The sequence below is a fragment of the Brachycentrus maculatus genome, unplaced genomic scaffold (genome assembly GCF_059751285.1).
Source record: "Brachycentrus maculatus isolate JH-2025_06_01 unplaced genomic scaffold, ASM5975128v1 h1tg000096l, whole genome shotgun sequence".
NCBI lineage: Eukaryota > Metazoa > Arthropoda > Insecta > Trichoptera > Brachycentridae > Brachycentrus > Brachycentrus maculatus.
Window position 1 is genome coordinate 1003566 of NW_028280850.1, and position 24791 is coordinate 1028356.

General features: G+C 31.0%; 1 protein-coding gene across 1 annotated transcript in view; it reads right to left on the reverse strand.

Annotated features, from left to right (window-relative positions):
• Sol1 (CUB domain-containing protein Sol1) overlaps positions 1–24791 on the reverse strand; it is a 243900-nt gene that overhangs the window by 134110 nt on the left and 84999 nt on the right. The window contains exon 4 of the mRNA XM_088258466.1: positions 11266–11483. Within this exon, the coding sequence (XP_088114592.1) occupies positions 11266–11483 (218 nt within the window). The remainder of the gene's footprint in view (positions 1–11265; positions 11484–24791) is intronic.

The following is a 24791-nucleotide window of genomic DNA, read 5'->3' on the forward strand; positions in this document are numbered from 1 at the left end:
GGCACTGCTTTTACGGTAAAAAAAAATTAAAATAAAAACAACCTGTCGCCTGTTACAATTCATTAAGATAAAAAAACATGCGCGTTTTCGAATGCGAAATTGTGTGAAAATCCAAAGCAATCGCTTAAATTAACCTTAATTCAGGATTTTGACAAAAAATCATTTACACTTTTATTAATATAAAATAAAATTTTCATACAATATTTCAACTAACTAACTAACTAACCATCACGCCGCTTTACACGTAGGCAGAGAGAATCGAATGCCACACCACTCTGTCTTTGAAAACATTCTTCGCCTCTTCTACATTCATGCATCTCCTCATACGTACCCGACGATTATAACGACTCATGACCCGGCCACTTTCAAGTATTTGACATACCTGATTGTGCCAAGTTTTCCTCGGTCTTCCTCTGCTTCTTTTTCCAACTACATTCACCTCATAAATTTGTTTGACCGTTCTTTCCTCACTCTAACGTTCCACATGTCCAAACCATCTCAACACACCTTTCTTAATTTGATCGATAATGCTTGTCTCAGCCTTACATTCTTTCATAAACTCGTATTTAAATTAACTCTCAGTTATAATAAAAGTAAGAGCCATAGTAGAAGGGTTAATGTTAAAAACATCGTAGCTGTATCAGCTAAATTCTAGTAAAATAAACATGCCATGTATCTCATTAACGGGGGGATTAAACTACTGGTCATAATACCGACATGATAATAAAATGACGTACCCGCATTTAGTATACACAAATCGCAGGGTCATATAAACCGCTACGTCCAGACTCAGCAAACCTTTATAGCTGTTGTCAAATTCACATTGTGTCCAACATAGCTAATGTGGTGCTATCGACTGTGTCCTTTTATTTCTCATGGGTCAGATTTACAAAATATGTTTTTTTTTTGTGTATCGATATAATGTGTTTAGGGGGTGTTTCTTTGGGCTTAATGCTGAGTCAGCTTTGATGACAAACGCTTCATGGGATATTGTATGTATTATACAAAACGGCCTCTAGGGTATCGAAAATTTAATAAATACACACACACACATACGAGTATTTATATTTATTAAAATTTATCATACACGCAATTGCAAGTAACAAATTATAATATTGTACCCTCACAGAGTTTTTCCGTGACGAGGGCACATTTTAAAATACTTATTTTCAAACCTATATGAAAGCAAATTGTGTTTGAAATGCAATCAAATACGACAAGGTCAAATGCTGTGATATAATTCCCATCTACCCACTTTCATTTTCTATTTAATATAGCTCTTTTGTAAATAATTTATTTTTTAATGAATTAATAGATAACGAAACCAGGTACAACTTTAAAACGTAATAATCAAAGTTCTTTTGACCGAAAGAGGTATAAGTTAGGTTTTGTTTGATGTATTTCCGTGTGTGTCAAAAAAAACGATTGAAAATAATTTTTCAGACACCCATTTCTACACATATATAAATCTTAATTTAATAACGGTGTGCCTCTTTAAAATAAACTTAGATCTTTTACTTGGTTAAACATACTCTTGTCTTGGAAATACGTACTCGTTATTTGAGGCATGCCTTAATGTAGAACAATTATAATGAGCAAAATTTAATACATATAAGAATAATAATAAAAAGTCTTCCAAAATCGTAGAATTTAAGAAAGGATTACGCTCATTGTATTACCTCTAGTTTCACAGAGCTTGTCATATCCAGTGTCTGATAAAATAAATATTTAAACTAAAAAAAACATATTATTTTTTGACATCTCATCAAAGATGAAGAAGAATATGGAAGTCTGGGCATTTACGGGGCTGACGACCATCAAAGGCTGGTTTAAGTGATCAATTTACACACGTGTAACATTCACCAATTCTACCCATTATTGACAACCACACTACTCAAATTCTTGGAAGTTCTATATTTATGAACCAATTTAGAAACCTTGTTCTTGAATAACTAGAACTTCACAAGAGACATCTCGGCTGTCCAAATTTAAAACACAGTAAGGAACAGTAGAAAACAAAGTAGAATCTACTTTGTCCATAAATGCAAAAAAAACATACTACAAAAAATGTCCCTTGCTGTGTTTTGAGTTTGGACAGCCGATCTATTGGTGAGATGTAAAGAAGCTTTTTTTAAAGTATTTCGACACATTCAAAATGTTGTAAAAAACAGTTTGCTTTTAAAAACGCGGATCCAGATTTGAAACACCCATATTCTGCATTTTTGAAACATTAACATCGATTGAAGAACGAGCCCCGTGGGAATGTGGGGGAGCATAATGATTTAATCTGTGTACAATTTATGGTCTGGACATAAACATGATTTGTAGCGAGCCTGTTTCAAGGAATATGTTTATGAACAATAAACTGTACGTAATAACGTCCCACAAATACGAACTACAATACATTGTACACGCCTCTCCAATAATATTAACACTCTCAAATCTGCTTCCTTTAAGATGTCACTTTAAAATCTGACATTAAGATGCAACTTTAAAAACTGGCATTTATGATGCTGTCATCGCATCATGTTTTACTTATATTTATATATTATTTGTCTATTTATTGCAACTGCAGACAGTTGATGTAACTGCAGACAGACTACATGTTTTAGAAGTTAAACTTCCATCATTCAGGTCTGTATAATAACTGAATGATGAAAGTTTAACTTCTGAAATATGTAGTCTATAAAAACTCAAGTGGTAAAAAACGAAGTGTTTTCTTTAATCATTGTAACATGTCTTACCACAAAGTTAATGCCAAAACAATAGATTAAATTCTACATTTATTTATGTATTATATCGCTCTCTCCTTTCAAGAACGTCATAAATAAAAAAAACTTAATTTTTCAGGAGAACGTTTCAAAAGTTAAAAAATATAATACAATGTATTAAAAATAAATATCAAGCCACTTTTTGAACTTTTTACTGTGCAACAGATCGTTTTAGGTAAAACCTGAAAGTTTTTTCTCCATTTGAAAAATATTTAATTTATTTAAAGAAAATAACTAAACAATGCCTTTTCTTCAAAATGCAAAAACAACACATTCTGCTCTGTGGCGGGTAAATATTAAGTTAAAAATGTGTCTCTTTTGCTGGGATATAGAACATTTTTTGGGCATTCCGAAAACATGCGTAATTGAAAATTGACGATTTTTGATTTATGACGTTCTTAAAAGGAGTGAGCGATATATGTTAATATATATATGTGTCTTATTAAGTGATTGATATTGTCTTAATAAGACGAAACGCGTCACGTATTGACATATACATAAATAAATGTAGAATTCAATCCAATAAACCTTGTTTAATTTTGAATATATCACCCAACAATTCAATATTATTTGCTATCAACGAATATGTTTATAAATAATAAACTGAAAGTTACTTATTGTTTCGGCATTCATTTTGTAGTAAGATATGATTAAATTATAAATACAGCACTTTTCTTTCTTACCACTTGAATATTGTATTGTAACGAGATTTAGAAACTAAAGATCCTTCCATGCACAGGTTCAAAAATAAACGTTTATATTCAAACCCGTAGATGGAAACATCTGTAGTATCCGAAACTAGTCGTAACAATTGAATACATAAGTGGTAAAAAACAAGGGTTTTATTTTTAATAAAATAAATTGTACCTAATCAAGTGCTACAAATAAGAACTACAATACATTGTACACGCCTCTCCAATAATATTAATACCCTCAAATCTGCTTAATTTGAGATGTCACTTTAAAAACTGACATTAAAATTACGATGCCTGTTATCATGTCGCGATTTATTTTCCATGCATATATTTTTTATATCTGCAACAAGCTTGTTTCAAGGATTATGTTCATGAATTGTGCGTAATAATGTCCTTCAAGTACGAATTACAATTTATTGTACACGCCTTTCCAATAATACTAATACCTTCAAATCTGCTCACACTCACACTCTAAAAACTGTCATCAAATTTACGATGCCTGTAAATGTTGCATGTTTTACTTGATATATTATTTTGCTGTATTTAGCCACCCAGTTTTATGAAATATGTTAAAATGCGTTTCAATATTTTACAATATGGGAATGTTTTAAAAATATTCCCATTGTGATTCATTTGCCTTTTTTCTCTCTTTCAAAATTTTATTTTTGTACAAAAGATAATTCGTAATAATTCTATTTTAATGACCCGATGATGGAATGATTATTCCGAAACCGGTAGTCAGAAAAAAGTGTTTTTAAGAGTTGTATTACACAAAGTGATCGATGAATGATAAGGAGAGTGTTAAAGGTACATTCTTGTTTATGCACTAGTTTTTAGTTTTTCAAATCTTTTGACGCCTTCACTAGTTTTAACTACTCCACATATTTTTTTTGTTTTCTTCTAAGACAAGTGCCGTGGCGTAGTTAGGTAGACGCTCGACTGCGAAACTAGCGTTGCGGGCTCGATTCCCAGAAATGCAAAATAAATTCTAGATTAAAAAAAAATTGTTCCGTTCCCTATCCTTACTATTCTACCTACAGACAAGCCTCTAAGAGTAGAAGCTTTGCAGGTTATTCCCTTTAAAAAGTGAGTACAAATAAAAGCTTTTTGAGTGTGTCCAAAAACTTGTTCACAAATCTGAATTATCTCTAATTAGGAGTTATTTTAGACATCTCAACATGAACTTACACAAACTATATTACATTGAGTTTGATTAATATACTAGAAGTTAAAAAAACGTTGTATGGTTGTCAATCATGGGTAGAATTGGTGAATGTTACACGTGTGTAAAGTGTTGACTTAACCAAGCCCATGATGGTCGTGAGCCCTGTAAATGCCCAGACTTCCATATTCTTCTTCATCTATGTTGAGATGTCAAGAAATTAGCACGGATTGTTTTGACATTTTTTGACTGTCGTAAGTTGTAATTAGTAGAATATTTTCTCTATGGGAGTCCGTCTCGGAACTTTTAGCATAATTTTCATTATTGATAATGATTATTTTATTAAAATTAAACACTTGAATAATCCATTTTATCGAGTTTTATTTTTATTTACGACTAGTTTCGAAAACGACAATTGTTTTCATCTTCTGGTACAAATTAAAACTAACGAATAAAAATATATTTAGGTGTATATATAGGTTAATAAACATAGGTAGGGTAATATATAAGTAATTTATAGGTTGATAAAAATAAAACTCGATAAAGTGGATTATTCAAGTATTTAATTTCAATAAAATAATCATGTCATTCCACAAAGTTAATGCCGAATCAATAAATAATATATTGATAATGATATTCTCTTCTTTGAGTCAATTTATAATTATATACATAAAATTAATCAAAATTCCTTAAAATGTAGATCTTATTACCGCAGCTATTAAGTAAGATAATGAAAATGAGAGCAATTTTGTAATTCTCTTATTTCCCTAGACACTCGAGTCAAAGATCAAATAATCTAAATTACAAATAAGAAAATTTATTCCCATTATCTTAAATAAGATACTAGGTTTTTAAGTATTCCTTTTTAAAACCAATTCCTTAAATACTCAAGAGATTTTAATTTTGCATTTATTGAGACTTAAGTTATTTATGTAAATTAAAGAAAAATTAGATTAGCAATACACACCTCTAGATAAATGTATTTTATACTAGATGTACCCAAATATACGTCCGAATATTGTCCGCTTCCGTAGTGTAATGGTCAGCACGCTCAGCTACCGTTCTAAAGGTCCCGGGTTCGATTCCCAGGGGGGGGGGGGGGTCACATAAAAATAAGTGATTTTTTCACTCTAATATTTATTAAATATTAAAGTGAAAAAATCTGGATCGCTGGATCGCTACCTGAAGCGGAGGGCTGATCACGTTTCCTTCATGTGATAACGATTAAGATAATACTGCGTTTCTTTGCACCATTGGGATAAAGATAAGGGTTTCAATGAATGAATGTACCCGAATATGCATTGCTGTAGCGCATTTTAGTTATTTAAAGAAAAAAAGGAGTTAGTACACTTTTCTAATACATGTAATTTCACAATGGTTGCTAAGTAATATAAATATTAAAAATCTTTAAACAACAATGCAATCAAAGATATTGGAAATACTTAATGACAGCAACTGTAAAGAAGCACGCTACCCGCCATGACCAATGTAAAGTTGCAGTATTGTGCCTTTTACTGTTAATTTTTACAGCTGACGGTACCATCGCGGGTTTAAAAAAAACAGTTTCCGGTAAAAATACCTATCATAGTTTGTAATGGGCATCGGTTGGTATGCTCTCCTCTATAGTTTAGTGTTAAGCACATTAAGCTACCATGCTAGAAGACTCGGGTTAAATTCCCAGGAGGTTTTAAAATACGTGTTTTTTCACCATTAAAAACTTCATAAAAAACATCGTGAAAAACGTCACGAATACACACATTGATGATAATTTACGAGTGGTTTTATTTTTTAAAAGCCCCTGATTTACTAAAGATCCAAAACCGCATTGAATTTAATTTTAATGGTTAAAAACACCGTGAAAAAATTCATTAAAAAAATATCACGAAAAACATCGCAAAAAACATTGTATGAAAACATCATGGAAATACGTGATGATAAACATGTGAATAACATTGTAAAAATAATGAAATATATTATGTTTTTTTTTGAAAAACGTTATTAATAGCATCATAAAAAACATCACGATAAACATCGTGAAAAACGTCATGAATACACACATTGGTGATAATTTACGAGTGATTTTGTTTTTAAAAAGCCCTGGATTTACTAAAAGATCCAAAACCACATTGAAACTGTTTTTTTTTAAAGAAATATAATAGTTGCTCATTGTTTTTTCCTGTGCTCTGAAACAAAGTTTTTCGTTTGCAGTTTGCAGTATTCTGTGTCATTTGCAGAGTTTGAAATTTGAATATAAACTTTCGTTCGGGTACAGTTTTGGGAATGAACAATAAACTGCAATGCTTACAATAAACTGCACTGTATTGTTTAAAACCAAATAAAAAAAGAGGTACGAAAAAATGTCTCTTTTTTTGTAGCAGCTAAAAACATCGTTGGTAGTTAGTGTAAAACAATGCCAGTCAATTTATGCTGAAAAATTGTGCATATAACATATATAAATCAAAAACGTTATGTTAATCTCTAGATTTAGAAAGGCTTTAATTTTTGCGTAAAGAAATTAACAAAAAATGGTAATTCTTATATCTAAAACATAAATTGCGTTTATTTTTGAGTCAAAAAATGAACAGATATTTGACTAACTAATTAACCATCACGCCACTTCCCTGCAGAGAGAATAGAACGCCACACTAACCTGTCCTTGAAAATAATCTTCTCTTCCACATTTATGCATCTCCTTATACCCACTGCCTATTATTTTGACTCCTGACCTGACTACTTTCAAGTTTTTGAAATACTTGATCATGTGATGTTTTCCTCGGCTTTTCTCTGCTTTTATCAACATGCTGGATAAACTCAAAATGTTGTAAATAAAAAAAATGGTCTAATAAGCTATACAAAAAATGAAAATCATGTTTAGTTAAGTTAAAAGTTTTATTTATTGTTTCGGCATTAACTTTGTGGTAAGACATGTTACAATGATTAAAGAAAACACTTCGTTTTTTACCACTTGAGTTTTATTATAGACTACATGTTTCAGAAGTTGAACTTCCATCATTCAGGTCTGTATAGTAACTAAAATATAAAATATAAAATTGTTCTATAAATAAGGAGAGGGGAAAGTAAGTGAAGGGGTTAGTCAAGTTATGGTTGCTTTCCATTTTTCCTTTGTTTTCAAACTCCGTCCCTTGACTAACCCCTTCCCTTACTTTCCCCTCTCCTTATTTATAAAACAATTTTATATTTTATATTTTAGTTACTATACAGACCTGAATGATGGAAGTTTAACTTCTGAAACATGTTGTCTATAATAAAACTCAAGTGGTAAAAAACGAAGTGTTTTCTTTAATCATTGTAAGATAAAAGTTATTCCAACATAAATGGCTTTTGTGAATTCACTTATCATGAGCTCAATCAAAATATTTAGGAGTTCCAAAAATTCAGTAGTGTGGTGGTTGTCAATCATGGGTAGAATTAATGAATATTTAATGTATATAAAATGATCACTTAACAAAGCCATAGATGATAGTATAAACGATGATTTTTTCAGCCTAATATTTATTCAATATTACCCTGCACTGATACCTGAAGCGGAGGGCTGATCACATTTCATTCGTGTGTTAACGATCAAGACAACAGCTAAGCGTTTATATGATGCAGTGCCCTATGCACCATAAGGGTGCGGATAAGGGTTCAAATGACGGTAGTAAGCCCAGACTTCTATCTATATTCTTTGTTTTGAATATTGAAAGCATTAACTTTGGGGGTCATATTGATATATTATTTTGGGAAATAAAAAGACTTTGTTTTTTGATCCACTCACATTTTTATTAACAACCAACTAGTTTCGGCAACAGGTTGTTTCCGAAACGAGTTGGTTTTTAATAAAAATGTGAGTGGATCAAAAAACAAAGTCTTTTTATTTCTCTAAATAATATTCTATATTCTTCTTCATCTGCGTTAAGATGTCAAAGATAAACTACCTTTATTTTAAACCATGGAGTTCGAAAAGGTTCGTATAAAGGATAACGAGACTTAATTTATTATAATTGTATACATATATTTATAAATCTAATCAAAACCAAACATCTAGGCACTTGAACCCCCCACCGGTCGTAGTTTGTCAACTGAATAATTAATTTGATTTTGATTTCATTAAGTGAAGTTTCTAATGTCTATCGGGGGAGGTTTGAAATTGACGATTTTAAATGCAAATTCGTCCGAAACTCCCACCCCTGTGGAAATTCCCTCGCTTTCGAAAATTGATATTTTAGCCAGACGATCCATATTCATAAGTTGATAAATATTTCACAATTGCTAGGTAGCCTGAGGCTAAGCTAGGATTCTTTTATGTATCATTATAAATCAATACAGTTATTATTTTAATGCAGATAGATTTCATTTGAATTATAAAAATGAATAAAAAATTATTTATTCTCAATAGTATCATATCCGTGTCCAAATCTTTATTTATAAATTCTGCGTTTATTTCACTTAGTTTTAATATTTTATTTATGTATTGATATTTCAATACATATTTTTTTTTCAAGTAGCTTGTACATCATTACATTTAATACAAACTTTTATTAACACTTTATGTAACATCATTAAAATAATAATAATAGTTTTAAATTTGGATAATTTATATACCACTTTTTTAATAAAATGATACCTCAAGGGTGATCCATATATGTATATGTATGTACATCTTCTTACAGTATACACATAACATTTCTTTTAAATTCTTATAGTCTCTCCATTCCTCATACAATCAGGAATCTCATCGCACATTTTTAAACACTTAATCATAAAACAATTTTGTGATTCTGTTTATTTTTAATGGTAGTCTTATTCTAACCTTATTTTTAGTTACAGGTTTATGATTTTTTATTTGAATCTACTTTATTCTTAAATGTTTGGCATACTGGTAATAAACTATGAATCGTCACACGCTAGTTTGAATGATTTTTTTATTCGTGTGTAACTATTTTACCTAAATATATGTATATTTATATATATATATATATATATATATATATATATATATATATATATATATATATATATATATATATATATATATATATATATATATATATATATATATATATATATATATATATATATATATATATATATATATATATATATATATATATATATATATATATATATATATATATATATATATATATATATATATATATATATATATATATATATATATATATATATATATATATATATATATATATATATATATATATATATATATATATATATATATATATATATATATATATATATATATATATATATATATATATTTATATATTTATAAAATAGTAATTTAATTCTATCGCGTAGATATGACAAAATGTGGTGTTGAACTAATACTCTTTGAAAGTGTTAAGGAAGCACTTTTAAAACCCCTGGTCTCTCCTTGGCAAACTTTGTTCCACAGTTTCAAGAACTAACAAGAGAAAGAACTTTATACCGTTCAAATGATCTTTTTCTCCAGACGCCCTGGGAGCTGAGAGAGATTTCCACCCAATCCTGCGAGAAGAGGATTTTTTAGAGGATGCCAGTTCAGCGAGATGTAACTCCTTTTTAAAGAAAACCACTCGATGAAAGATCGAGAACATTTTGAAATATTTTGGAGGAAGAATTTTAACATGAAAGTTTTTAAGTTTGAATTTTTAAATTAGAATTGCATTTGGTAAATACCACTGTTTCTTAAAATCTACTGTGACATGCGTTTCGACGCATTCTACATCATTTTCTAAAATTGTTTGTAAACTTAGTTTAAATTTTAGAGTTGTGTCCTTGGGACGTTGAATAATAGAGAAATTTGAACATCAAAGTTTTTAAATTGATATTTTTAAATTTGAATTACACTTGGTAAATATCACTGTTTCTTAAAATTTAGTGTGACATGTGTTTCGATGAACTCTACATCATTTTTAAAAATCGTATGTGAAGCTCGGTTTCAATTTTAAAGTTGTGTCCTTGGGACGTTGAATGATAGAGAGGGAGTAAAAGTTTCTTCTTATTTTTATTAATTTATTATTATTTTCTCATCCTTCAATATCCCAAGAACACAAATAAAAATAGACTAAGCTTCACATACTGTATTTGAAAATGATGCGAGATGCATCATAACGCATTTCACAATATATTTTTAGAAGAATTTATTAATCATAATAAAAATTAAAATTGAATGATATTACCACGAAGTGACTGCCGAATCTTTATAATAAATTTAATTTAATGTTTTAATGAATAAGATAATTTTGTGTTTTAAAATTTCTTGATAAAATTAAATACATAAATATATCTAACATTAAATAAAATATGTATAAATCAAGCTTTTATCTAGTTTTTCCATATTTTATATTGATACTAAGTTCTTATCAAAATTAATATAAATGTAAATGCTATTTTGCTAAAAATCTAAATCATCCCATATTTATTCACTGTTTTGTCTGAAATTTTTATACAACGCGGGTTAGCTACAAATAAAACGAATGTCAATTTTTTTGCCAAGACGGTAGAGCCACTTATTAAATGTATTTAGCTACTCCTTTTCATTGCATCTGTTAACCGTTTAATTATTTCAGGATTAGAAATCAAGGGTTAACTTATGTAACTAATTACACTATGAAAATTAAAAGCCACTCACTTCTATCGATGAATCTGAAGTAGCCCAGGAAGCCGGTGGCGTTGACAGCCTTCACGGGGGCCGAGTGGAACTCCAGCACGAAGGCGCGGGCGGAGGAGTAGAGGGCGGGAGGGGGGACGGACCTGCCCCCGCACAGGGCCCCCGCCCCCTCGCTGTACTCGCTCACCTCCCCGCGCTCCACGTGAGGGAACAGCTTCAGGTAGTCACCCCTCATGCAGCTGTAAGGAAATACAACATCACGATAAGCGTGCGTTTTGCTCAATTAAAGTAAGAACATTAAAAGGATGCCGGACTGGACTGGATATAGAAAAACATTTTACCTGTACAAATAATTTGTGGAGGTCCTCACCAAAAGGATACATTTCCGATATTGCACAAAAAATCCTTAAATGCAAATCTGTTCTGTTTACTATATTCTATCAAAATCTTAATTAAAGTTGCGAACCTAAAAACTGGCGGTGTCAAAAAATTTTATTGATTGATTTTGCGTTTAATTTTTAGAACTCCATTTTAATTTGTGTATTAATTTTTAAATAAAAAACAGTTTTTTTGAGTCTACTTAGTTGTATTTGATAAACAAAAACACATAAAAAAAATATATTGTGACAATTGTTTTGCCTTGTTAGGGCATTTTCAGACTCAAAAAATCTGTGTTTGATTTAAAACTAATACATAAATCAAAAGTTTTCATAATCGAAGGGCATGTATGACTAAATTTATGGATGTGAAGGAAGCTTAGAGTGTATATCAGGACAGAAGAGTGTGGCATTCCATCCTCTCTGCCTATCCTTGTGGATAAACGGCGAAATAGTAGTAGTAGTAGCAGTAAGTATCATACATACATACATGCACGTATGTGTTTATCTAGGAAGAAAGTTTCATAAAATAAGGTAGAATTTTTATACGCAGTTTTATATAGAAAGTTAGTGTCATATATATAAGTTAGGGTAGAAAATATAACTTTTCTATTTTGAGAAAAGCAAAAAGCAATGAAAATACACATTTTATCTCATTCCCTGCCAACTTTGTCCATAAACAGTTGCTACAAAGCTAACAAGCTCGTTCGAAAGAAGGGCACTAGCGAGGAACTCCACCAAAGTTATGATCTGCTAGCGGGGAACACAACCATAGAATTCACTCACATCAAGGTAAGCTATGGAGCAGAGTTCACAGATGGTGCCTTATGCCTTCCGTACCGAGGTGGGATCTTGTTAACATGCGCGGTACATATCGCTAACTTCCCTCGCATATTGTTTCCGAACGTGTTTGTTTACATCGGATATTCTCAAACTTTACAAAATCATCTGAAATAATGTATTTCAACTAAGTTTAGTAGTAATAATGTAATACAGATATCGCTCACTCCTTTCAAGAACGTCATAAATCAAAAATTGTACATATTCTATTGTGCATGTTTTCGGAATGCCCAGAAAATGTACTATATCCCAGCAAAAGCGGCATATTTTTAACTTAATATTTAACCGCTACAGGGCAGCAAGTGTTGTTTTTGCATTTTGAAGAAAAGGCATTGTTTAATTATTTTTTTCAAAAAACTAAATATTTTTCAAATGGAGAAAAAAACTTCAGATTTTACCTAAAAAGATCTGTTGCACAGTAAAAAGTTCAGTAAGTGGCTTGATATTTATTTTTAATACATTGTATTATTTTCTTAAACTTTAAAAACGTTCTCCTGAAAAATCAAGTATTTTGATTTATGACGTTCTTGAAAGGAGTGAGCGATATGTATGAGATCCGTTCACTAAAAATATTTGGATCAGTGATCTCCATCACTTAAGTGATCCGTTTACTAAAACCCGATCAATTGGACGATTCACATGATCGACCAAGAGAGATTTTTTTTCTTGTATGTTTTTTGCAGATACTGCGTGGCATATTTTCACCTTGGTAGTTCATGTTTAACCCTGACGATGAAAAGGTTCTTGTCAAAACCAGTCGGAGAAAAATGTACCAATGAAAATGTTATTTTATAAAGAGAAAATTATTGATTACGTATTGACTCACCAATTCATTGATGAATTGTGGAGCTAGAAGGTAATTTATGCTTCCTAAAAATCTTTTATCCACCTCCGTAGTGTAATGGTCAGCTCGCTCGGCTACCGTTCTGGAGGTCCCGGGTTCGATTCCCAAGGGGGGTAAAATAAATATAAGTGATTTTTTCACTGTAATATTTATTCAAAATTACCATGGACTGGCACCTGAAGCGGAGGGCTGATCACCTTTCCTTCGTGTATAAACGATCAAGATAACACTGCGTTTATATGACACAGTGCCCTATGCACCATTGGGGTTTGGATAAGGGTTTTATTATTATTATTATTAAAAATCTTTTATCTTATAAAATTTCTGGCAAATTTTTTGTTCGATTCATATCAGTGAATCAGTAAATCTGTGAAACAGTGTCATTGTCACGCCAGTGGTTGCATATAGACAAGTTCCAAAAGTAAATGCATTATGTATGTTTAATATGAACAGAATTATGAACTTTACAAAAGTGTATAAAGTGATTACCTAAGCCAGCTAAGTGCCAGGTGGTCAGACTTCCATCTTATTTTATATGCATATGGTATAACCGAAGATGTTTTATTTCGAGTTGAGACACATATAATAAATTAACAAAATTAAATATAACACTCTCCTTATTATTCATCGTTTACTTTATGTAATACTACTTCAATAATCACTTATTCGTGACTACCAGTTTCGGAATAATCATTCTATCATCAGGTCAATAAAATCAAATTATTACGGTCTGATAAATTGAACGAGAGAAAGAAGACAAATGAATCACAATGGGAATATAAAAAAAACACCAACTAAATTTAATTTCAAGTCCACTTTTAAAAGTATTCCATTGTGATTCATTGGTCTTCTTTCTCTCTTTCATTTTTTTGTCCAAATGTCAGACCGTCATAATTTTATTTTAATGCCCTGATGATGGAATGATTATTCCGAAACTGGTAGTCACGAATAAGAGCACCATCCGGCAGTCCGGTTAGCATGATAAAATGGATTATTGGCTTGGATCGGTTTGTGCTTTTAGCCGTCTTTTTTCGGATTGGTGCGCTTTATCGGTGCGTGATGACGGTGCGCGAAAATTTGATCATGTTAAATGGTCGTAGTCGCTTTTATTTAAAAAAAAACCGGACTGGCGGATGTTAGAATTCGTATAGTGTACAAGGGCTCTAAGTGTTTATAAAAGTGGTATTCACAAAACAAACTATGAATGGTAAGGAAAGTTTTAAAAAAGATGTTTCATTTTTTGTTGAGACACCTATTATAAATTAATGAATTAACATGTTTGAGGCATGTTTGAGAGACGTTGGCATTGGGTTTCATGTTCCATCTGATGAATGGTTTAGGGATATTTGCTGTTCGGTAATTCAGCCTCACCCAATGTGTGCGGATACGAGCTGTGCGCTGGTCTGGCTCGGTGGTCCGTGCTTGTACATTATGGTCGGTACACTAATGCCATTACACTTATAAAGGAATTGAGAGCAACACATGTCACGAAATATTCTGGATACGGTTACGACAGATTCAAGTAGGAGACTGCATTTCCGGTGCAATACAAAAATGACCTGGTCCAATCGCGTTATGATTTTTAATGTAACCATATATTTTTATTTTTATTTTTTCACTGGCAAAGCACCCTTAATTGAATGATGCATGCCACAAACAACTGGCATTTTTTATTATCATACTGTAAATAATCACGTTTTAAAATTCTTGAATGTTTTTCGCAGATACTTTATGGCAAATTTTATAAACTTTGTTTTAACCACTTTTTATTGGTACACTTTTTCCAACTGGTTTCAATAATAAACTTGTCATCCTCGGGGTTTATGTACTAATTCTAAAACATTGAATTACTCATAGTTACGTTATAGTTAATTACCCTTCCCTTACGATACATATGAAAATGTGTATTTAACTATGAGAACTTCAACGTTTTAGAATAAGTACATAAACCTTGAGGATGACAAATTTCTCGTCGAAACCGGTTGCAAAAAGTGTACCAATAAAAAGTGGTTAAAATAAAGTTTTATTTTATATACTTTTTTAATGATTACTAATACATAATCAAATAGTTTTGTTGTATTGAACCATACATAATAAAAACGTCTTTACAATAATATCAAGCCTTAAGAGGTTTGCACAATATGTGCTAATAATTTTACATAAAAGCTATGGGTGTTTCTCCCAAATTAGTTTCTTATAAGATAATTTGCAACATTCTTATTAGATAATAGTGGATCCAAAGAACCCTTTAAGGTTCTGTGATTTTCTATGCCGTACCACATAATAATTCAGAAAAGTGGAATCGGGTTAAGGTCTGATAAAATTCTATACCGTATCATCATCAGTCACCAAAAAATTCATACCGTACTGCATTGTGCACTTATTTGGACGAAATGAATAAATTGATCCCAACAACAATAGATGTCTCTAGTGTAGTTCTAGTGATTCAAGAACAATATTTCAAAATTGGTTCATATAAATAGAATTTGAGTAGTGTGGTTGTCAATAATGGGTAGAATTGGTGAATGTTACAGTGTGTAAAGTGTATCACTTAAACCTGGCTACGACGGTCGTCAGCCCCATAAATGCCCAGACTTCCATATTTTTTTTCATCTTTGATGAGATGTAAAAAAGTAATACGAAAATTGATCCCAGATTAATTATGAATTAATTTTTGGAACTTGTGTATATGCAATGGTTTTGGATCCCTTCGGATGATTTATCTTTTTTCAAACAAAACTGGATTTACATATTACATAAATTTTATCCAACTAATTCATTTTATATTTTGAAACTCTTATTATTTTGAAATGGCCAAATTATTTTTTTGTTGTTTATATTACGTTAAAATAAATTAAAACAATGAAAAAGCATGAAATCGATAAAACACATAAAATAACTTGGTGGATCTCCTCAAAAAATGTGTAAAATCGTTTATATTTTTAAATTGAAAAGGTAATAAAAAAAAACAAAAGTTAGAGCTTAGAAAAACAGAAATGTTCTGTGATTCAATATAAACATTAATTTTGTAACTGAAAAATAATGAATTTTATTATTTCAAATCAAGCTGTCCTTTTTAAAGATTTGCTATGATTAAAAATGTATTGAAGCTTGTGTTTAAATAAGAATAAATTATTTTTATTGCTGGCGAACCTAATTAATAATTGCTTTACGATCAATTTATGCAGGCATTAAAAAAATGTAAATCTTCAATATCAGTAAAAGGATTCATTTTATTTATCTATTTTAATCACCATCTTGAATTAATTTTATCGCTTTTTTCCGGAGGGTACTCGTGAAAATTAACTATAAAAAATCTAATAAATCTCTCTAAATAATCGACTTAGCGAGTGACTAATAAAAAACCCGAATTACCCTCATTAATAACCCAAATCTTTCTTATTACTTTTTAAAACCTGTTTTATCTGCTAATAGATATACCGGACGTGTACCGGAAATAATATTTTTTAACGATCTGCTATACGGAATTGGATTTCCGACAAATGAGCCTAATTTGCGCCCCGGAAGTGGCTTAGCGCGGCCGAGGCGTTTGATGTCCTTTCCGCTACCGGCCGTAATCAGTTTACACATTTTAAACCAGGAGGGCGCTAAATGTTGGTTTGTGTTGCTAAATTCATATTTATAATTAAATTCGTTCAGATTATTAAGGGCGGATGGTTTTGCTCGTATCGCGCACCAGAAATGAAATTATTATGACGAGAGGATGAATCCTGCAGATTTTTCATCAAAGATTAAACCTATCATTTTACTCAACTTCACAAATTGATACATATTTAAAGTAAACATTCATTTCTTAAATGTTTTTTATGCAGCTACTTTATGGCGCATTTTATAAACTTTATAAAATAAAGCTTTGTTTTAACCACTTTTAATTGGTACACTTTTTCCGACCGGTTTCGACTAGAACCTTGTCATCCTCAGGGTTTATGTACTGATTCTAAAATATTGAAATACTCATAGTTAGGCTATAATTAATTACCCTTCCCATATGATATCAAAAACTCACCACACACTCCGTACACCATATGAAAATGTTTATTTAACTATGAGAATTTCAATGTTTTAGAATTAGTACATAAATCCAGAGGATGACAAGGTTCTTCTCGAAACCGGTTGGAAAAAGTGTATCGATATAATGTGGTTAAATTAAAGTTGTTTCACTTTATAATGTTTAAACATCACTTTGTGGCCTCCGTAGTGTAATGGTCAGCACGCTCGGCTACCGTTCTGGAGGTCCCGGGTTCGATTCCCAAGGGGGGTAAAATAAATATAAGTGATTTTTTCACTGCAATATTTATTTAATATTACCTTGGACTGGTACCTGAAGCGGAGGGCTGATCACCTTTCCTTCATGTGTAAACGATCAAGATAACACTGTTTAAATGACGCAGTGCCCTATGCACCATTGGGTGCGGGTAAGGGTTTATAATTATTATTATTATTAAACATACATTTTTTTTACAAACATACATACTTATGTAATTTAAATTTTTATGTAGGGTACATAAATATTTTAAGATGTCGGATTAATGCTGCTACAATTATGAAAGTCTTTCAATATTACCATAAAGAAGCGTTATTTACTGTGTATCATATTAAAAATAAAATATTATTCTGTCAATATGGTCAAAGTTTGGTATTTCATTGGTAGGATGGTTTCAGCAAAATTAAAAAAAAAAAAAATCCCAAATGAACATTAGTCCTTCATAAATATTTTGACAAACTTTTTAAATTTGGACACAATCCAAATACACGTACGAGTATGTGAAGTGTATTGTAACATGTGTTTTTATTTAATTCCGTGCTTGTAATATGAAAAGAAAAATCATAAATTGATTTGACAGACACTTTGTGGTAATATAATACAAATCCTTTAATTTAAATTTGAAGCACTTACTTTGTGATTTTCTATTTAACAATTAAAATGTAACAATCTTATTAAATCACTTTAAAAATATTTAATTATAAATTAATAATAACGTCCATCGGTTTTGAAGCTAACCGCTTCTTTATCAATACTGATTTTGTAATACTAGAAGTATTAATCAGTCTTATCCAGCCCTGATAAAGAAGACAAAATATTAATTGATAAAGTATGAATAGATTAATAAAGAAGCTATTGGCTTCGAAACCGGTAGACATTATAATTTAGTTACAATATATTTTTTATTGTGATTTTAAAACAATGTTACATTTTTATTGTAATATCTATCTTTATATTTTTAATTTAAATTTTACTTGATAAATACCACTATATCTTAAAATAACGTGTTTAAAAATGACGCGAAATGCATCGAAACACGTGTCACAAAAGATTTTAAGAATGACTGGTATTTACCTAGACAAAATTAAATAAAAAAATATTATATTTCAAACAAAATGATTTGATTTCTAAGCTGAAATGAAATCGTAGCTTTTGTACTCCGGGCATATCCATTTGTGAGCTTCGCTGGGTCTGGTTTCTGAAGACGTTAAATGTATTTTTCTCTTAAAACCGCAGTCATATCAAAGTGGCTCAGGCGACAGCTCGGAAACGTTGACATGCAATTTGAGGATGTGACATCCTGGAGCTGGTCGTGTCCGGAATGTATTTCCGGTTAGCATTGTTCTTACATCCGGCAGTGTGACGTGGCTTTATTTTGCGGGCAAAGAAAACGCTAAATCGAGATTTTATACGATTATAACGCTAGTGTTTGTTATTTTAAATGGAACTACAGTGTACCTTGATTTTTTGGGATTAAAAATCCTGTGATTTTTTGGCTGGGAATTTCTGAATAAGGATTAAAAAGAAAAAATTTTAGATTAATATTTGTGTTTATATTAAAAAAAGCAAATATTTTAAATTCATAAAATTTTCCTGAGCCATAATATCTCATTATTAAAATAGAAATCAAGTTGTGGCTGAGGTAAATTATTTTTTAATAAAATACAAATACATGAGATTTCGAATAAGCGCGTTTGGCTTCCGTGGTTCGATTTCCGGGGAGGTGAAAATGAACAAGTGTAATTTTTATTGTAATATATTTTTAATACCACCCTGGACTAGTTAAGGGTTGGACTGATCTTTATACAATATAATCACAATCCGCGTCAATTTAATGTGTTGCCCTTTGCACCAATTGATTGCGGATACGAAGCAAAAGAAGAAGAAGGAGAATAAAAAGAAGTATAAGAATCAAAAGTAGTAGAAGAAGAAGAATAATAATAATAATTTATTAAAGTAAGTGTTTTTAAATTGAAGTTTTTTCTTGAGAAAAAAAAACGTTTTAAAATCTAAGAACCAAACTTAAAACGAAAATAATTCAATATATTTTACATTTCCGATATTTTTCAATGTTCACAATAAAAGTTTGCGAAAATAATATTTTATTGTGAGATTATGGTTTAATTTTAACCCAGGGAAATACGGTTATAGAAAGCAATATATTAACCTATGGTTGGCGTTTAACCGGTCGTTGAAGAAAAAGGGAATTTGAAATTCCGATTCTAGATATCTAACAGAATGAATAAATCTGTTGGGACCTTATCTGACTGAAAAGTTTTATCTTGGTGAGTAAAAAGTTTGAGACTTCCGATATTGGCCAGGAAGTAAGAAGCTGTAGTATAAAATTAATTTAATAGCAGCCTCAAAAGACGTGAATTCGATACTCCGGAACGAAAACTTTAATGCTTAATCCGGATTTACCCCAAACCAAAAAAGTAAACAAACTTAGCTAAGTGTAAAACAACACACGATAAACTTCTTCGTCTTTTTCTGAAACGTGACGCAGTAGTTAGGGTGAAGTTTTACAAAAAAATATTAGTTTTATTAAATACACTTAACCTGAATCTATCGTTCTTTGAATAATCATTTTTCCGTATGTAACGTTATACATACTAACATAATTAAGCACTTGTATAATACCACTTAAGGAGTTTTATTTCATTACACATAACTTGTTTCGAAAACTAACAGACATTTTCATCTACAGGTGAAAAGTTAAAGTTTATATTATTTTTTGATATCTCATCAAAGATGAAGAAGAATATGGAAGTCTGGGCATTTACGGGGCTTACGACCGTCATAGGCTGGTTTGAGTGATCACTTTACACACGTGTAACATTCACCAATTCTACCCATTATGGACAACCACACCACTCAAATTCTTGGAAGTTCTATATATATGAACCAATTTAGAAACCTTGTTCATGAATCACTAGAACTTCACTAGAGACATCTATTGGTGAGATGTAAAGAAGCTTTTTATCAAGCAGAAACTTTTATATTAGTATGTGAGATCCGAATCCTGGATTATAATCACACACATGAGAAACGCCAGAAAATACCATTTTCATTTTTATTATTAAGCTTATAATTTGACCAGATAATTTATTTACAACATTTTGAGTGTGTCCAAATACTTGTTCACAAAATCTGGATTATCTCCAATTACAGGAGTTATTTTCATATTATTTTTTGATATCTCATCAAAGATGAAGAAGAATATGGAAGTCTGGGCATTTACGGGGCTTAAGCCCCGTAAATGCCCAGACTTCCATATTCTTCTTCATCTTTGATGAGATATCAAAAAATAATATGAAAATAACTCCTGTAATTGGAGATAATCCAGATTTTGTGAACAAGTATTTGGACACACTCAAAATGTTGTAGTTAAAGTTTAGTTTTATTTTTTACCTGTAAGTTTTCGAAACTGGCCGTGTGCAATGAAATGAAACTCATCAAGTGGTATGATACAAGTGTTTAATTATATAAAAAATTAACATGTCATTCCACAAATATAATGCCGAATCAACAAATAATATTACTCCTTGCCGTCATGAATTAAATGTATTTAAATATACCCTGAGTAACAAAACCAAGATAAAGCTTGTTAGGAGTTTGGTTCACTCCATTTCCTCTATATGCTGCTGAAACATGGACCATTAAAATAGCCGAAATAAGAAAACAATTACGCTTTCGAAATGTGGTGTTGGAGGCGCATGCTCTGAATTTTATGGACAGCTAGACGCACCAACGAGGAAATATTCTGGCCAATGTCTGTACACGACGGATTTTTCAGTTATTTGGACACGATGGGCGTGGCAATGAGGATAGCCTGGAATAACTGGTTGTGATCGGTAGCCTGGATGGGTAGAAAGAATATCCTCCACACGATGGACCGAGCAGTAGGCACCTCGATGGTTGGAGTGCTACGTGCTGCGCAGTCAAGGGATAACCGGAGTGGAGTCATTGCTTCCACAAGGGTCACAACCCTCAGTAATGAGAAATCTCTAACCCTTATCCGCACCCCAATGGTGCATAGGGTACCGCATCATATAAACGAAGTGTTATCTTGATCGTAAACACATAAAGGAAAGGTGATCAGCCCTCCGCTTCAGGTACCGGTCCAGGGTAATATTGAATAATGACAAATAAGAAAAAAAAGCCTTGAGTGTGGGAAAAATTTATGAGGGCAAATTATTGTAATTTATAAATAAGTATGTATTTGATGACAAAAAAAATTAATATCGAAAAAAGAGAGACAAATAAAACAAAAAAATCATGACTCCTGATTCTGTAGCAAAAACGTATCTAAAAATGTCAACTGCAGTAACATTTGGTGCAGTGGATATGATTTCATTTTTCACGTATTTTGAGCAAGACGTGGATATCCCATAGGATTTACGTGCGAATGCAGTAAAAGGACTTACTAAACGTATCGAATTGTGAAACACAACTCTCTAACCCTTATCCGCACCCCAATGGTGCATAGGGCACTGCATTATATAAACGCAGTGGTATCTTGACCGTCAACACATGGAGGAAAGGTGATCAGTCCTCCGCTTCAGGTACCAGTCCAGGGTACTATTGAATAAATATTCGAGTGAAAAAATCACTTATATTTATTTGACCCCCCCTGGGGATCGAACCCGGGACCTCCAGAACGGTAGCCGAGCATGCTGATCATAACACTACGGAGGTGGATAATGTTTTTTTTTAAACACAATAGTGACATTTTATCTTTTTTATGTTTTTTTTACCTTTTACTTACATATGTAGATCCGAACTCATATAAAAAAATAGTTGATGCATGATTATGACCTTTTGAACAAACAACGATTTTTCATTTTAAAGAAAAATAGAAATACTCGCGAATTTTAATACATCGTTGTATTTTTTTAAAGCGATCGAATGACTTTAGGAGATTTAAGATTTTGAATAAATGTTTTTTTTGCATATTAGTTTTGAACGTTCATATTCGTATCGAAATGTATCATTATAACATAACTAAAACACAATCGGTGAATAGATTTAAAAGATTTAGAATAAATGAACATTGAAATTTTTTGAATTTGATATCTCAACATACGTGAAAAAGAATTTATTTATTTATTAATTTAATAAATGAATAAATAAAAACAAAACATATTTTAATTAAATTAATTTGCTAGCCTTTTCTTCTTATTTATTTCAATCCATCTTATGTACATGACATCAAAGCCAATTATAATGTACACAACATAAATATTTAAAAAAAAAGAATATTAGAAAGTAATAAAATGTTTTACAGGAAGCATACAATTTTTTTTAAAGTACCAAAAAACTAAGAAAAATCACAAGACAAAACAAAATCACTAATACTCGTAAAAATTATCACATTATCTAATCCCAGAGGAATTACGCAAATCTAGCAGGTTATAGAAGTCTGGGTATTTCCAGGGCTTATGACCCATCAAAGGCTGGTCAGATTTGCAAAGGATTTGGACACACACAATAATAAATTGTGAAAATAAAATTCTAATTACATATCGCTCACTCCTTTCAACATCAATATATCAAAATTCGAAAATGTTCAGTTGTGCATGTTTTCGGAATGCCCAGAAAATGTACTATATCCCAACAAAGGCGGCATATTTTAACTTAATATTTACCCGCTACAGGGCAGAAAGTGTTGTTTTTGCATTTTGAAGAAAATGTATTGTTTCATTATTATCTTAAATTTACTAAATATTTATCAAATGGAGAAAAAACATTCAGGTTTTACCTAAAAAGATCTGTTGTACAGTAAAAAGTGGCTTGATATTTATTTTTAATACATTTGATTATATTTTTAAACTTTAAAGCGGTCTCCTGAAAAATCAATTTTTTGATACATATATGACGTTGTTGGAAGGAATAAGCGATATGTTAGACTTCAAGGAATATTTCAAAATATCCATTTGAATTAAATTTAATATGTGAAAATTTTGTCTTTATTTGGTTGATTTCTGCCATGTTAAAATCACATGTGTGAAACGAATAAGACAGGTCCATTTTGGATATTGCTATTTGGCTTGGAAATGGTTTGCTTCGCGCAGAATAAAAAATCTAATACAGCCATAATGATATAAAGCGACAAGATGTCTTGCAAGTCAGCTTTTCAAAGGAATGCATTGTGAATTTTTATCGTATACTCGAACAAAATATATACGACTACATTGTCTTTCATATTTTATCTCGTAAAAGTATTACGTGACTCCAGTGTAGTACGAGAGATTGGAAATATCTAAATAAAAGGAACAAATGCAACTTGGAAATGTATAGCGTGTGCTTTGATGTCCTTATGTGAGTACAATCTGATACGTATAAAGGGTTCCAAAAAAATAAAATTTAATTTACATTTGAAGCATTAATTTTGTGATTTTCCGTTTTATATTTAAAATATAACTTAATTTTAAAATCACAATAAATATTTAATTTTTGTTATGGTAACATTTAAAAAAAAAAAATTAAATTCATTTACCAAACATTTATACTTGCAATATTAAAATTAAAAAAACAGTTCTCTCCAATAAAGAGACTGAGCTCTTGTGCTTCAAGTGGGACAAAAAACTTGTTATTTATGTTTGTTGGTAATACAATTATTTTTATTGAAATAAGTAAAAAAAGTTTTTTTAAAACTTAATTATAATGTCTATCGGTTTTAAAGATAACCGCTTCTTTTTCAAGACTGATAAATAATAGTATTTAGTATTCTTGAAAAAGAAACGTTTAGCTTTGAAACCGGTAGATATTATAATTTAATTACAATAAAATATGTATTGTACTTAAAAACAAAGTTTTTATTTTAATTGTAAAAATTGAAATTGTTTATTTTTCAGTACTGGTTAAGTTAGTACGAATAATGCAGTGCTAATAAGTGTTATTGTTGCTCAAAAATCAACCGTGAAAATATTTAGAATAATGCCAAATTGCGATCCCTCAGATGAATGTGCGGCAAAACAATGTATGAAACATGTTTGATTGGTGAAATAAAAACTTATAGGAGTATAACCTACTAACCATCATGCTGCTTCCCCGTAGGAGAAGGCAGAGTGAGAGGAACACCACACCACTCTGTTTTTGCAAACTCTCGTCGCCTCTTCCACAGTATTTGCTCTATATATCTCCTCATACATACCCACCGATTACTCCGACTCCTGACCGGATCACTTTCAAGTATTTG